The sequence below is a fragment of the Tachyglossus aculeatus genome, chromosome 2 (genome assembly GCF_015852505.1).
Source record: "Tachyglossus aculeatus isolate mTacAcu1 chromosome 2, mTacAcu1.pri, whole genome shotgun sequence".
In the NCBI taxonomy this organism is placed as follows: Eukaryota; Metazoa; Chordata; class Mammalia; order Monotremata; family Tachyglossidae; genus Tachyglossus; species Tachyglossus aculeatus.
The window spans coordinates 172,094,634-172,111,162 of NC_052067.1; the positions used below are offsets into that span (position 1 = coordinate 172,094,634).

General features: G+C 45.9%; 1 protein-coding gene across 8 annotated transcripts in view; it reads right to left on the reverse strand.

The window, feature by feature from the left end:
- Nucleotides 1–11,460, reverse strand: part of LMO3 (LIM domain only 3) — a 116,347-nt gene extending 104,887 nt beyond the window's left edge. The window contains exons 1-2 of one of the 8 annotated variants that reach the window (XM_038770766.1): nt 11,039–11,460; nt 7,010–7,086 (exon numbers count right to left, since the gene is read on the reverse strand). Coding sequence is in view for 1 of the 8 variants with exons in the window: in XM_038770748.1 (XP_038626676.1) it covers nt 6,092–6,131 (40 nt within the window). In the remaining 7 variants the exon portion in view is untranslated. Of the gene's footprint in view, nt 1–6,091; nt 6,211–7,009; nt 7,269–7,562; nt 7,579–9,225; nt 9,250–9,463; nt 9,677–11,038 lie in introns of those variants that run through there. The other 7 variants (XM_038770782.1, XM_038770792.1, XM_038770757.1 and 4 more) reach the window with 7 other exon arrangements.
- Between the last annotated feature and the right edge of the window lie 5,069 nt (nt 11,461–16,529).

Consider the following 16,529-nt stretch of genomic DNA (forward strand, 5'->3'; position numbering starts at 1 on the left):
TCCCAGACTGAGCCCCTTCCTTCCTCTCCCCCTCGTCCCCCTCTCCATCCCCCCCATCTTGCCTCCTTCCCTTCCCCACAGCACCTGTATATATGTATATATGTTTGTACATATTTTTTACTCTATTTATTTATTTTATTTGTACATATCTATTCTATTTATTTTATTTTGTTAGTATGTTTGGTTTTGTTCTCTGTCTCCCCCTCTTAGACTGTGAGCCCACTGTTGGGTAGGGACTGTCTCTATATGTTGCCAATTTGTACTTCCCAAGCGCTTAGTACAGTGCTCTGCACATAGTAAGTGCTCAATAAATACGATTGATGAGGTGCTAGTCTGGTCCAAAACAGCGGCTGAATATTTGCCCTAAACAGGGATCCTGGACTGGCCCTCTGAGAAGCGCTTAGTACAGTGCTCTGCACACAGCAAGTGCTTAATAAATATGATTGAATGAATGAATGAACTACTCCTCCTTATTTGTCCTCTTTGAAGCAGAGAATTCTCCGGTGCCTTAAATTGGGACCCTCATGAGGGTCAGAACTTGTAAAAGAAAGATAATAATGGTAACAATAATGATAGTATTTGTTAAGCACTTACTAGAGAAGTACCTGTATATATGTATATGTGTTTGTACATATTTGTTACTCTATTTATTTATTTATTTTAACTGTACATATCTATTCTATTTATTTTATTTTGTTAGTATGTTTGGTTTTGTTCTCTGTCTCCCCCTTTTAGACTGTGAGCCCACTGTTGGGTAGGGACTGTCTCTATATGTTGTCAACTTGTACTTCCCAAGCGCTTAGTACAGTGCTCTGCACACAGTAAGTGCTCAATAAATACGATTGATTGATAGAGAAGCACAGTGGCTCAATGAAAAGAGCACAGGCTTTGGAGTCAGAGGTCATGTGTTCAAACCCCAGCTCCGCCAATTATCAGCTGTGTGACTTTGGGCAAGTCACTTAACTTCTCTGGGCCTCAGTTCCCTTATCTGTAAAATGGGGATTAAGACTGTGAGCCCCCTGTGGGACAACCTGATCACCTTGTAACCTCCCCAGTGCTTAGAACAGTGCTTTGCACATAGTAAGTGCTTAACAAATGTCATTATTATTATCATTATGTGCCAAGCACTGGGATAAATGCAAGGGTATCAGGTTGTCCCACGTGGGGCTCACAGTTCTAATCCCCATTTTCCAGATGAGGTCACTGAGGCCCAGAGAAGTGAAGTGACTTCCCAAAGTCACACAGCTGACAAGTGGCAGAGGTGGGATTAGAACCCACGACCTCTGACTCCCAAGCCCCCAAGCCTGGGCTCTGGCCACTAAGTCACGCTTCTCGGATTGAAACTGCCAACCAAAAGCTGCTAGAGTGGACGAGTCCAGAGAGAAGCTGTGTGGCCTCTGTGAGCCCACTGTTGGGTAGGGACTGTCTCTATATGTTGCCAACTTGTACTTCCCAAGCGCTTAGTACAGTGCTCTGCACACAGTAAGCGCTCAATAAATACGATTGATTGACTGGCCTAATGATTAGGGGACGGAGTAGATTTGTTGCTGAAGAGAAGCAGTGTGGGCTATTAGAGCATGGAATGGATGTGTTTCTACGGAGGATCAATAAGCGCTTAGTACAGTGCTCTGCACACAGTAAGTGCTCAATAAATACGATTGAATGAATCAATGTAGTCTAGTGGATAGAGCACGGTGTGGATGTGTAGAGACATCCTAGTTTCTAGTTGATGGGGTACAGGAATGGGAGTCAGAAGGATCTGGGTTCTAATCCCAAACCTGGTCCTAATCCCAGCTCTGCCACTTGTCTGCTGTGTGACTGGGCGAGTCACTTCACTTCTCTGGGCCTCAGTTCTCTCATCTGAAAAATGGGGATTAAGACTAAGTCTTATATGGGTAATAGAGAAGCAGCGTGGCTCAATGGAAAGAGCCCGGGCTTTGGAGTCAGAGGTCATGGGTTCAAACCCCGGCTTCTCCAGTTGTCAGCTGTGTGACTCTGGGCAAGTCACTTCACTTCTCTGGGCCTCAGTGACCTCATCTGGAAAATGGGGATTAAGACTGTGAGTCCCACGTGGGACAACCTGATCACCTTGTAACCTCCCCAGCGCTTAGAATGGTGCTTTGCACATAGTAAGCGCTTAACAAATGCCACTATAAATAATAATAATAATAATAATAGTGGCATTTATTAAGCACTTACTATGTGCAAAGCACTGTTCTAAGCGCTGGATCAGGGACTGTGTCCAACCTCATTAGTTTGTATCTACCCCAGCAATTAGTACAGTGTCTGGTACATAATAAATACTTAACAAAAACCATTAAAAAATAAAACAAAATAAAAAAGCTTCTGCATTCCTCTAACCTGTAAATTCCTTATGGGCAGGGAAAATCTCTACTAATTTATTGTATTGAAATAATAATAATAATGGCATTTTTTAAGCGCTTACTATGTGCCAGGCACTGTACTAAGTGCTGGAGCCACCATACTAAACGCTGGCATAGTGGATAGAGCACGGGCCTGGTAATCAGAGGGTCATGGGTTCTAATCCCACCTCCGCTTCTTGTCAGCTGTGTGACTTTGGGCAAGTCACTTCGCTTCTCTGTGCCTCAGTTACCTCATCTGGAAAATGGGGATTAAGACTGCGAGCCCCATGTGAGACAACCTGATCATCTTGTGAGTAAAACTGTGAGCCCCACGTGGGACAAACTGATTACCTTGTATCTACCCCAGTGCTTAGAACAGTGCTTTGCACATAGTAAGCTCTTAATACCAACATTATTATTATTATTATTATTATCTTGTATAAAAACAATGATAATGATGGCATTTATTAAGCACTTAACTATGTGCAAAGCACTGTTCTAAGCGCTGCATCTTACCCCAGTGCTTAGAACAGTGTTTTGTGCATACTAAGCGCTTCATACCATTATTATTATTGTTATTAATAATCCGGGCTCTGTCACTTGTCTTCTGTGTGACCTTGGGCAGGTCACTTTCCTTCTCTGGATCTCAGTTACCTCTGTAAAACGGGGATAGAGACAGTGAGCCCCACATTCGACAGGGTCTGTATCCATCTTGATTTGCTTGGATCCACCCCAGCGCTCAGCACAGTGCCTGTCACCTAGTATGCGCTTAACAGATACCATCATTATTATTACTAAGCACTGAAGGCAACTCTCCCAAGCGCTTAGTACAGTGCTCGGCTTAAAGTAAGCGCTCTTTGATTGGATGAGGGCAAAGAAGGTGTCTATTTTCTCTGGTGTCCTTTCCCAAGCGCTCACTACAGCTCTACATATAGTAAGCACTCAGTAAATACCACTGATTTTCACTGCTACCAGCCTACTTCTATCAGCTTTTCCTAAGCCCCCCATTTCCTCTTCTCCCACTCTCTTCTGTGTCGCCCTGACTCGCTTCCTTTATTCATCCCCCCTCTGAGTCCCACACCGCTCACGTCCATACCTGTCATTTTATTTATTTTTATTCTCTGTCTCATTCATTCGATTGCATTTATTGAGCGCTTACTGTGTGCAGAGAACTGTACTAAGCACTTCCATGGCTAGACTATAAGGTCATTGTGGGCAGAAAATGTGTTCATTTATTGTTAAAGCATACTCTCCCCCATGCTCAATACAGTGCTCTGCACACAGTAAGCACTCAATAAATAAATCAACTGGACCCGAGTCCCCTCCCCTAATTCCCACAAGTCGTGGCTCAGTGGAAAGAGCCTGGGCTTTGGAGTCAAAGGTCATGGGTTCAAATCTCAGCTCTGCCCTATGTCAGCTGTGTGACTTTGGGTAAGTCACTTCACTTCTCTGTGTCTCAGTTACCTCATCTGGAAAATGGGGATTAAGACTGTGAGCCCCCCGTGGGACAACCTGATCACCTTGTAACCTCCCTAGTGCTTAGAACAGTGCTTTGCATATAGTAAATACTTAATAAATGCCGTTATTATTATTTTTATTCTCTCCCGGAGCACTGCACAGGGCTTTCACACAGTAAGCACTTAATACTATTATTTCGAACCTTCAAAGCTTTAGAGGAGGGAAACTAGACTGTGAGCCCATTGTGTACAGAGATTGTCTCTGTTGCTGAGTTGTACTTTCCAAGCACTTAGTTCAGTACTCTGTGCATCGTAAGCGCTCAATAAATATGATTAAATGAATGAAACGGGAAGGTTGGAACCTCCAATTTTTCTGCTCCTCAGCGTGGAAGTTCAGCAGCATCCCCAACTCAAAGATCTGCTGTTGCTGGTGCCAGCGGAATGCAGAATGGGCTCCCCCACCCCCAGATAATAATAATAATAATAATAATGGCATTTATTAAGTGCTTACTATGTGCAAAGCACTGCTCTAAACATTGAGCCCTGTTCTAAGCACTGATATTTACCTCGTTTGCCACCACGAAAAGCCTGTCATCGCACTGACATTTTAATTTAGTGCTCAGAGGCCAATTAATATTGGAAAACGCTCACATCGCAGGTCACAGAGGCAGAGAGCGAGTTTGCTGTTCTCTAACACTTTCAAGCAACTTTAAGGGCTACGTCGGCGCGGCGGAAAGATGAATGGACGAAGGGTCCAAATCCGTAGCGATGGGAAGAGGTGTGCGTTTGGGGAGGCGACTACAACATTTTAGGGTAAAGTTGGACTTTCTCAAAGAACCAGCAGCTTGTCCTGATGGCTCAAGAGCATGTGCGTAGCTCATGAGAAGACAGGCATGTTCCAAGTTACTTGTACCACACGAAAATCATCCCTAGTGTGCTAGACTGGGCACGCTCATCATTCTAAGGCCCGTTTTCAGAGCCCTTGAGACATTGATTTGTGTACTTAGTTGTCGGTTTAAAGGGGGGAAAAATCACCATTTTTTTTCAAGGCGTGAATAAGAAACCTGTGCAGTGCACTGTGCGGAAAGAAGTAAGAGTCATTTCCCTTCAGCTCTGGTGAGCTTTTAAATTGCTCAGACCGCTCCTGGCAGGAGCTAAAGACTTCCACTGTGCTCTCCCTTTCTGCTCTTTTCATCCTTTGCAGGCTTCGCTTCAGTTGTTTACCCGACCGACTCTAACACGCCCAGGATGGCTAAAAAATAGAATAGAAATAAGTCCGGCCCGATAAATTCCACTTTTGAAACACCTCCTTAGCATGTTGTCCCCCTCCACCTCTCCAGTCTGGAGGTTTGGCCTAACGTTTGTGTGTGCTGGGGGGGACTGCTGGCACAGGGGATGTGAACTGGGACCCAGGAATCTGGGTCCCGCACTGGGAAAACGCTGACAGATGAGCAGGAATTAGCCCAGGCCGTTCAATCACCATGACAAGACGCTACACAAAAGATTGTGTTTTTTTCCTTTCTTTCGCTCCCTCCACCCTCTCTCCAAGTGCGTTCCCCGATGGGGCTTGGAAGTGGGTTTTGATAGGTCTGCTGGCCACCCCCTTGGACCCCTCCAAAGAATTCGGATTTCTGGTGCTGGGGTTTTGCACGCCCTAGGAATCTTATTGCTCCACTCCAACCACTTCGTTTCTTCTTTTTTTTTGAGCCGGGAACCAATATTCCATTCCCCTTTTTCTCCAATGCAGCTGCGAGGCTCAGAGATACTGACATTTTTCCACTCTTATCAGTTTAATTACAGTTACCATGGTAGCAAAGTGCCAGAGCTAGCAAAGGGCAACAAGAGATTTGCAAGACTGAGTTCAATTTTGAGGCGACTCACATGCAAAAAAAATATATATATATTTATCTATACACCCACACACATCTACACAAATAAAACAAAAACAAGGTACGCGCCTTGAGTCTAACAGAGAAGAACCCCTCTGGGGAAGAGTTGAGGCCTTTTTGTCAGAGAGAAGCAGGGGTAAGACACTCGCCAAAATTAATCGGCTTAGAAAGCAGCCGTCCCTCTGAGCCGCTCTGACATCTATGTCAAGTCTCTTTGGAAAGACAAGAACACACACACACACACACACACACACACACACACACACACACACACAATCACACACACACCCTCAGGATGCACACACAACCACGATAGAAAGGACAGGCCCTCTCAGGCATTACAAGTGGATACGGTGCAATGGAACTAAGATTGCAACCTTACCAAAACTTTTCTCCTTTTTCTGTAGTTGCCTGAAGCGCATCCAGGAGGGGGATTCTCACGCAATACCATCCATGAAGAACTCTTCCCGCCCCCCGCACCAACCCACCCAACCGGCTCGGACGGAGACCGGACTCCAGAGGCCACAGGGCGCCGGGAAGAGGATGGAGAGATGGATCCAGGAGACCCCCTCCCGACTCAGGCAGTGACCGGTGGGCGGGATGGAAGGCGAACGCCCACCCAGCAATCCCTCAATCCCAGCCCGCTCTCTGCGCCTCGTGGTAACAGATGGATTTGATCCAACTGTCACACGCGGCGTTAGCGTTGCGCATCTTGTACACTGCCAGAGATGTCATAAATTGAGCCAGATCCAACTAAGATACCCATTCCCCTCCCCAGGTGAGGGGCAAGGGAAGACCCCAATTTCTAATACCAATAATCCTAACTGTGGTATCCGTCAAGCGCTTCCTGGGCACTGTACTGAGCTCTGGAGCGGATCCCAGCAAATTGGGCTGGACGTGGTCCCGTGCAGGACTCATAGTCTCTGTCCCCATTTTCCAGAGGAGGGAACTGAGGCTCAGAGAAGTGACTCGCCCAAGGTCACACAACAGACAAGTGGCAGAGCCGGAATTAGGACTCACGATCTCCCGATTCCCAGACCTGGGCTTTTTCCACTCTGCCACACTGTGATTTTCCCACACACAGGGAAAATCAACTTTTTACCCCCAGAGAAATCCCACCCCCCACTGTGAACTCGGGTCAGGGGTCTACTTTGATCGGGTCACCTTCTACTCTGTGGAAGACCAACGGATGATCTGCGGTGCAGAGGAACCGCGTTGCGACCCTCTTCCTATGTCTAATGCCCGATGGATGTCGGCGAGAACACCTCCCCCCCGCACCATCACGCGTGACCACACTCACCGTCTCAATTAAGCGATGCAAAGGGGGGAGATGAGAAGGCAGAAATCAACGCAGAAGGCTGCCGTGTCGCTCTTCTCCTTGAGAAAGGTCAGAAAGAGGCATTGTTTGGAAGGACGTGGGGGAGGAAAAATAAGACCAGAAACCGGTGGGGGGGCTATTCTTGAAGTTGAAAAATAATGAGGTCCTAGAGGATGCCCACCGTTGGCCTCGCAGCTACAGGTGTGATCCTTGGTTCTTAAGGAAGGGGTCTCCGGCCTCGCATAATTGCCCCTCCGCCTCGACACGCAATCTCTTCCCCCCACCCACCCGAGAGGCGCAGTGGGAAGTGGCGGAAAAATAAAGGTGACCAGTGGCGCTCGGTGACGGTTCAGAGGACTCCCTCCTTTCCCTGGTCACCCCCTCCCCCATTCTCCCTCTGCAGCTTGCCCATCTCCCGCTCGCTTTCCAAGATCCGAGCGGCCCCGGAGACAGGAGGATGGGAATGTCTGGGGGAGGGCATCCCCCCAGGATGCGGGGAGACCACCGCGTCCAGCCAACTGGCCCATCCACCCACAGGCGGTCATCTCCACGTCCGATGCGGTCCGCGCTCTCTTGTCCGCAAAAAGGAGCGTAAAAGGGATTGGGGGAAGGGAGGGCAGGGGGAGGAGAAGTGACCTCTGGTCAATCAGCCAGGGGAAGGGGGAGGAGAGGTCACCGCCTGGTCTCCCTTTCACAGTCCTGGCCTCAACCGGACAGGGGGATGGGAATGTCCACCCCCCTCTGATGTTGGATCCCGAAACCCCGGGCTAACAAGAGGGGACACCGGGCACGTATCCGAAAAGACACTGCTAATCCGCAGTCCCTCTCCTCCCACCTCGCGTTGCCTCTACTTCATAAATAAATCACGATGGTATCTGTGAAGCGCTTAATACATGCCAAGCACCGTTCTAAGCATTGGGGGTAGGTACGAGGAAAGCGGGTTGTCCCACGTGGGGCTCGCAGTCTTCATCCGCATTTCACAGATGAGGTAACAAGCCCAGGGAAGCAAAGTGACTTGCCCAAAGTCACACAGCTGACAAGCAGCAGAGGCGGGATTAGAACCCACATCCTCTGACTCCCAAGCCCGGGCTCTTTCCACTAAGCCACGCTGCTTCTTGCTTTGTCGCTCCTATTCATAAACTTCCACCACACACTCGCCGCTTTCTGGTTCATTCTCTCAAACACACACGTTCACTCCTGCCCTGGGCTTCCTAAATGACTTCTCTTCCCTCCCCTTTCTTTCTGCAGCCCCTTTTTCTCTCCACCCTAAACCAGCCACCCTGCTATCAAACTCCTGTCCACTTAAGTCCTCTCTCCACGGCCCAAGCCCGGTCACTTGGGACTTGCAAGCAGGAGAGAGTCCAGGCCAGAAGCCGCAGGAAATCCCCAACTCCACCAGAAGACAGTTTTGAAAGGGACACAAAGCCATCCCATATCACAACCTGGACACAATGGCCTGGGAAAATGAAGTTTTAAACAGTGCTTTACACACTAGGGGGACACACACACATCCTCTCCCTGTACTTTGCCCATCACAACTCACTACTTGGGTACAACAGACCGGAAAAAAGCAGTTTTAGCACTGCCTTACATACTAGACTGTAAACTCGTCTTCCAGACAGTCAGCTCGTTGTGAGCAGGGAATGCACTTGTTTATTGTTACATTGTCCTCTCCCAAGTGCTTAGTTCAGTGCTCTGCACACAGTGAGCCTTTAAAAAGGCAATTGACTGACACACACACACACACACACACACACACACACACACCCTCCCTGTACTTTCTCAATCACATATCGCAACTCGATCACAGCCTGAGAAAAGACAGTTTTTAGCAATGCTTTACACACAAGAACCCACACGCACACCTCTCCTGGTACTTTCTCAACCCGTATGCCATCGCATCTCACAACTTGGGCCCAACGGCCCGAGAAAGCCGAGCCTCACATGTATTCAATCATATTTATTGAGCGCTTACTGTGTGCAGAGCACTGGACTAAGCTCTTGGGTAGTAGAATTTGGCCACAAATGGAGACAATCCCTCCTCCCATCGGGCTCACACCCCCAAACCTATCGTTGTGCTTTCCCAGCCCAAACAGGAGCAGATGGGACACCTCAAAGCCTTTTCTCAGCCCTCCGATTCTCACGCTTTCCTTCTTCAGATCTTCCACCTTGATGAAGGTCAAATTTTAAAAGTCTACCTTCCTCGGGATTGACGCAGGTTCCATCCAGACCTTCTGATTAAGCCAAGAGTAAAGTCCAACGCTTTCTTGCACAAAGGTTCAAAGCACAAATATTTAGACAGACTGAAAAGCGCCTCCTAACCCCTTCCCCTCTCCCCCAGCAATATATCCCACTTGTAGACAGCACAATGAGCAAAGAACAGAACATAGAGTTCGTTTTCCCATCTTTAAACAGTAACAAAAACTCAGAACCAACCTGGAAATTAGCAGAGGAGAGCAGAGGCCACCCGGACTTTGATCTAACTCTGGTCAAGTTTTGCTTTTCTCTGGCTTCCTCCAGCTTCTTTTCCCTCTGTCTGTTACAAATGCCCTGAAAACACTGTTGTGAGTGTGTGTGTGTGTCTGTGTATATATATTTTCATATATATATGAAAATGTGTGTCCCTCCACTAATAAACTCAGAGGAAGAAAAGAGGGAGGGAGAGAGAAGTATGTGTGGGAAAGGGAGAAATAAAATCAAAACAAATGGTACAGCTAATGAGGACAATTAAATTAATTATGTTCAAGGAGATGAGATTTTTTTTTCTCCTCCAACTGTATGATCTGCGCTGGCAACTGCTGTTCCGTAATTCATGGCAACTGATTAGTGCATCTATGCAAATCTTTGTTTAAATCATTCAACTAATTAAATGATGGGATTATTCCTCTGTCTACGGTGACATCACTCGCAGTAATTAGTACTCTATTTGGACTGTCTCGCTATCAACACCAACCTGCGAAGATATTTAACCACTGTGTCACTTTCTTTTTTTCCTATTTCCTAAGGGACACACATTCAGATCCCAAAGTGTTCCTCCTCCTCTCTCCCCCAATTCTTCTCCGATTTTACCCCCCACCACACAAACCGAAAGAGAGTGTAACAGGGAAACACCCGGAGAGAGCGAGAAAACTTAGTGAATAATATGTCAAACCACATGTGTAAAGGAATAAAATGGAATATTTAACATTCAGTTCCATGGCCATTCATTTCCCCCTAAAATGTAATGATAATTAGATGGGTCATAAAATGCTCTTCTTTTCATTATGACTGATGAAATGCATTAAAGCTGACAGGGTATTACCTGACAGTAATTAGGTTTTGTCATGAATTAAATTATTTGAAAGCAGGCTATCTCCCCAATCATGCAATTTACAGCAAGATTTTTTTTTTTAAATCTGGGCTACAGAAGAGAGAGAGAGAGAGACAGAGAGAGAGAGAGAAATAGCAGTTTTTCTCTTCATAATCATATGAATTATTCACAGAAAAAAAATCATCAGAAAAAAAACGTGCAGATGAAGAGCTTTGCCACTTAATGGACTGAACAGATGTGATCATCAGCAGTTGCCGACAGTGAAATATACAAGTGCACACGGAGTGATCCAGTAGATCTGAGGAGGGGGGGTGGTGTAATTATTCTGTACCCACTCTTTGCGAAAACCACCATTAACCCACTGCAAGATTCCCCCCTACTTCCTCCAACCATTGGGGGAAAAATGTGAAATAAAATAAAGCAAGGGAGAGGAGAATTTGTGTTTTTGTTTATTCAGCCAAGGCAGGCCGAGGCTAGTGGTTTGGAGGGATGAAGTCCGGTTGGCAGTTTAATCCCAGGCCCTCAGGAACTGTTGGCTAGACAACTGTCAGGGCTCTGTCCAACTACCCAATTGCCCGGTCTCCGGCCTCTCCATCCTCTAGGGGATAGATCCCTTTACCCCTCGGATGTCCTCCCCAAAGGTCATCAGCCAGGGTAACATTCCCCCCGCAGTCCCACACATACACACACCCGCATCTTACCTTAGCTCCTAAGAATGGGCTCAGCAGAAAAACAAAAAAGGAAACAGGTCTTTGGAACAGAACGGACGTCCAAGTTCCCACCTGGGCCCCCCCCCACCTCGCAACTTCCAAGATATTTCCAGCAAGTCAGCGAGGCCACTTTCAGGAGAGATTCCAGAAGGGAGAGGGCGTGCAGAGACCCCACCGGATTGCTGAAAAGTCCAATTTTAGACAGCAGTCTCGGCTGAGGGGAAAAATGAAGTTACTGTGACCCCTGTTACCATCACCTTCTCCAAAAGCAACTACACAGAGAAAGAAAAATCTCTCTCTCTCTCTGGCTCTCTCTTCCCCACTGCTGCACACCCAACCTGAATAGACTTGCCCCTCCTCCAGCTTTATAAACTCTTCACTAGGTCCCTAGTTAGCAACGTCTTTCAGCTTCTTGGATGAGCTGACAAGTACTGTTACAGAAGGCACTGCGTGTTTCTCTAATGGACCTCATTAAGTTCTACTTACAGATGTTCTCTTAACATAATTGATCTGCGGTGAGTTGAGAGAGTCTGAAACTTATTCCCCAGCCCCCAATTATGGTTGGGTAATTAGATCCCCAATCTCCAATTTTTCACATTCACCCTTCTAACATTCCAAAATATCAAAGTATCTCTTTCTCACCAAAGCTTCCTCTCCCCCCCACCCCGCCCCCTGTTCCTGGATTCCTCTCCTCTCCCCGTATTGACAGTTAGATCTCTTCTAACCTTTGTAGTGATGCCATTTTTAATGGCTCACAGAGACCATTGACAGAGATCTCCCCCCCAAACACACACTTACCCCCCCTCCTTTTTAACCCTCAGAGACAAAAGAATAAGAATAAAGAAAAACCCACCACCCTAACCTGTAGAGTTTGTACTTTTGATAAAAAGGTTCCCGTAATGAGCTTTGGCAATGGAGTTTCTCTTCTAATGTCTTTTTATCTGCATTAATTCCTCAGATGAAAACTTTAAGCAACAATGAAGAGGAGAAGGAGAGGGCTCTGAAACGGTGAGGAGGGGGATGAAAAAAATGACACGGCACACCTGGGACAGATGAAGCCAACAGAGTGCTTTTATAATGCCAATCAGCAGAGCTGTTACTATCTCTCTAATTAGGAAACCAGCCTAAAACAGAGGGCACTGGGGAAATGGTAATGTTATGGTTTTGCACTTAAAAGGAGAGACATTCCTTACACCGTAAGAATGCAGGATTGGAGCTGACAAAGCCCTTTAATTAATGGGTAGGGTTTCCTATGTGTGCATGTTTTAATTCATAAAAAAGTGGACAAAGAGGGCTAGGAGTCAGGGCTGGATGGAGAGGCCGAGGCAGGGAGAAGAAGTCCATCAGGTTGAAGAAGACTGGAGTTCAGGGCGACCAATGTTGTATCACCCCCTCCCACTTTCTGCCCCCGCCGGAGATGATTTGCCGGTAGAGCGGCAGTGAGCATTTTTGCAGGAATTTGAACATTAATGGGAAAGAACCCAAGGCCAATAAGGCTGATCTGAAGTTTCAGCAAAACCCCCATTTTTGGGGGGAAAACTCTGTATTTTCTGCTCGTCTCTTGACTGCCATCATTCCCTCTTGCACTGTGGCTTGATTTGTAAAGATGCATCTGGGACTTCTGAACAGGCCGTGGAGACTCTACGTCGTATGACAGCATCCTCTCCCAAGTGGTTATCACAGTGTTGTGCTCAAACAGTCGTATATACTGAGCGCTCACTGTGTGCAGGGCACTGTACTAAGTGCTTGGGATACTACAATGTAATGATAACGTACACATTCCCTGCCCACAAAGAGCATACAGTGTAGAGGGGGAGACAGATATGAATGGAAAAGTATTACAGATACGAACATAAGTACTGCGGGGCTGGGTGGAGGGCGAATGCAGAAGGGAGTGGAAGAAAAGGAAAAGAGGACTTCATCAGGGAAGGCCTTCTGGAGGAGGTGGGCCTTCAATAAGGATTTGAAGGGGGAGAGAGTAACTGTCTATAGGATATGAAGAAGAAGGGCATTCCGGACAGAGGTAGTAAGACAAAGGATGATAAATATCATCTGTCTCGCCGCTGAGAAGCATGGCTTAGTGGAAAGAGCCCAGGCTTGGGAGTCAGAGGATTTGGGTTCTAATCCCGGCTCCACCACTTATCTGCTGTGTGACCTTGGGCAGGTAGCTTACCTTCTCTGTGCCTCAGTTAGCTCATCTGTAAAATAGAGATTAAAACTGTGAGCCCCACATGGGACAACATGATTACCCTGTATCTACTCCAGTGCTTAGAACAGTGCTTGGCACATAGTAAGCACTTAACAAATACTATCATTATTATCATTATTATTAATAAATATGATTGGTTGACATAGCTCATCAAACAGGGGCAGAGGAGATCAACCTTTGAAAATAATAATAATAATTTTGATATTTGTTAAGCACTTACTATGTGCTAAGCACTGGGTAGATAGAAGGTAATCAGGTTGTCCCCATGGGGCTCACAGTTTTAATCCCCGTTTTCCAGAGGAGGGAACTGAGGCACAGAGAAGTTAAGTGACTTGCCCAAAGTCACACAGCTGATAAGTGGCAGAGCCTGGATTAGAACCCACGACCTCTGACTGCCAAGCCCAGGCTCTTTCCACTGAGCCATGCTGCTTCCCTTGAAAAAAATACTTGTCTAGTGAAACTTACTCCCTCAAGTGCTTAGCACAACACTCTGTACACAGACTGATCGCTCAATAAATGCTACTGATTTATTCGGATTTTTGGTGTGGTCTCAGGAGGGTCAGGGCAAAGTAGCTTTTTTTTAAAACCTTATAGGTTAAGTGCTTACTATTCATTCATTCATTCAATTGTATTTATTGAGGGGCTTACTGTGTGCAGATCACTGTACTAAGCGCTTGGGAAGTACAAGTTGGCAACATATAGAGACGGTCCTACCCAGTAGCGTGCTTACAGTCTAGAAGGGGGGGGGGCAGACAACAAAACAAAACATATTAACAAAATAAAATAAATAGAATAGTAAATATGTACAAGTAAAATAAATAGAGTAATAAATCTGTGCAAACATATATACAGGTGCTGTGGGGAGGGGAAGGAGGTAGGGTGGGAGGAGGGGGAGGGGGAGAGGAACACTAAAAAGTTTCACATGGGCATGGCAAATTTTCTTAATTTCTTTTGTTAAGAAGCATGCTTGGCTCGCTGGCTCATGCTCTCATACAATCAATCAATCGTATTTATTGAACACTTACTGTGTCAAAGCACTGTACTAAGTGCTTGGGAAGCACAAGTTGGCAACATATAGAGATGGTCCCTACCCAACAGTGGGCTTACAGTCTAGAAGTGGGAGACGGAGAACAAAACCAAACAAATAAACAAAATAAAATAAATAGAATAGATATGTACAAGTAAAATAAATAGAGTAATAAATATGTACAAACATATATACATATATACAGGTGCTGTGGGGAAGGGAAGGAGGTAAGGCGGGGGGGATGGAGAGGGGGGAAAACCCTACCTGAGAAACACTAAATAAATTCCATCCTCCGCACACATCCCACCCTTCCCCAGGTTTCTCAAAAACCTCTCTGCAGTTCACCTGGCCTCTTCCACACCACAAAACTCTCCCTTCAATCAATCAATCAATCAATCAATCAATCAATTGTATTTATTGAGCGCTTACGTGTGCAGAGCACTGTACCAAGCGTTTGGGAAGTACAAGTTGGCAACATATAGAGACGGTCCCTACCCAACAGTGGGCTCACAGTCTAGAAGGGGAAGACGGAGAACAAAACCAAACATATTAACAAAATAAAATAAATAGAATAGATATGTACAAGTAAAATAAATAAATAAATAGGGTAATAAATATGTACAAACATATATACATATATACTGGGGCTGTGGGGAAGGGAAGGAGGTAAGGCGGGGGGGATGGAGAGAGGGGATACACCCTACCCGTGAAACACTAAATAAATTCCATCCTCCACATCCCCCCCCACCCTTCCCCAGGTTTCTCAAAAACCTCTTTGCAGTTCACCTGGCCTCTTCCACACCACAAAACTCTCCCTTCAATCAATCAATCAATCAATCAATCGTATTTATTGAGCACTTACTGTGTGCAGAGCACTGTACTAAGTGCTTGGGAAGTACAAGTTGGCAACATATAGAGACAGTCCCTACCCAACAGTGGGCTCACAGTCTAGAAGGGGGAGACAGAGAACAAAACCAAACATACTAACAAAATAAAATAAATAGAATAGATATGTATAAGTAAAATAAATAAATAAATAGAGTAATAAATATGTACAAAGATATATACATATATACAGGACCCCATCTCTGGGTCCTGAAACCTCCCTTAGTGTCCCCATGCCATGATGTTTTTTTTTTTTTTGGAGGGGATTGGGAAAGAAGAGTTGTCGCACCTCCTACCCCTTCCCTGACTTGCAGACCCCATCTCCCAGGTCAGCAAGTAGTGGATAAAGCCTGAGTCAGAAGGACCTGGGTTCTAATCCCAGCTCCTCTACTTCTCTGCTGTGTGACCTTGGACCTTGGACTCATGACTGATATTCATTCTGTCCTGTACAGCCAACAGGATATTGTCATCATCATCATCATCATCAGTGGTATTTAATGAGTGTTTTCTACAAGGATGACACGCAAATTCGTGAAGCGTTCCATATTTTTTTGTTAATATGTTTTGTTTTGTTCTCTGTCTCCCCCTTCTAGACTGTGAGCCCACTGTTGGGTAGGGACCGTCTCTATATGTTGCCAACTTGTACTTCCCAAGCGCTTAATACAGTGCTCTGAACACAGTAAGTGCTCAATAAATATGATTGATTGATTGCAGAGCACTTCACTAAGCACTTGGGAGAATACAACAGTATTTTGTTATTAATAACAATAATAATAATAATTGTGGTATTTGTTAAGCTCGTATTATGTGACAGGTGTTGTACTAAGCACTGGGGTAGATAAAAGATAGGTTGGCCACAGTCCTTGTCCCTCACGGGGCTCACAGTCTTACTATGTGCCAAGCACTGTACTAAACAATGGGGTAGATACAAGTTAATCAGGTTGGACGCAGTCCCTGTCCCAGATGGGGCTCACGGTCTTGATCCCCATATTACTGATGAGGTAACTGAGGCACAGAGAAGTGAAATGACTTGGCCAAGGTCCCACAGCAGACAAGTGGCAGAGCTGGGAGTAGAACCCTTGTCCGTCTGACTCCTAGGCCAATCATTTATCCATTAGGCCACACTGCTTTCCTAAAAGATGCTCAAGAAAATACTCAAGAAGATACTAGAACAGACTGTGAGCCCCTTGTTGGGTAGGGACCATCTCTATATGTTGCAAACTTGTACTTCCCAAGCGCTTAGTACAGTGCTCTGCACACAGCATGCGCTCAATAAATATGACTGAATGAATCAATGCTCCAGGAATTAGAACAGTGTTTGGCACATAGTAATTGCTTAACAAATACCATAATTATTATTA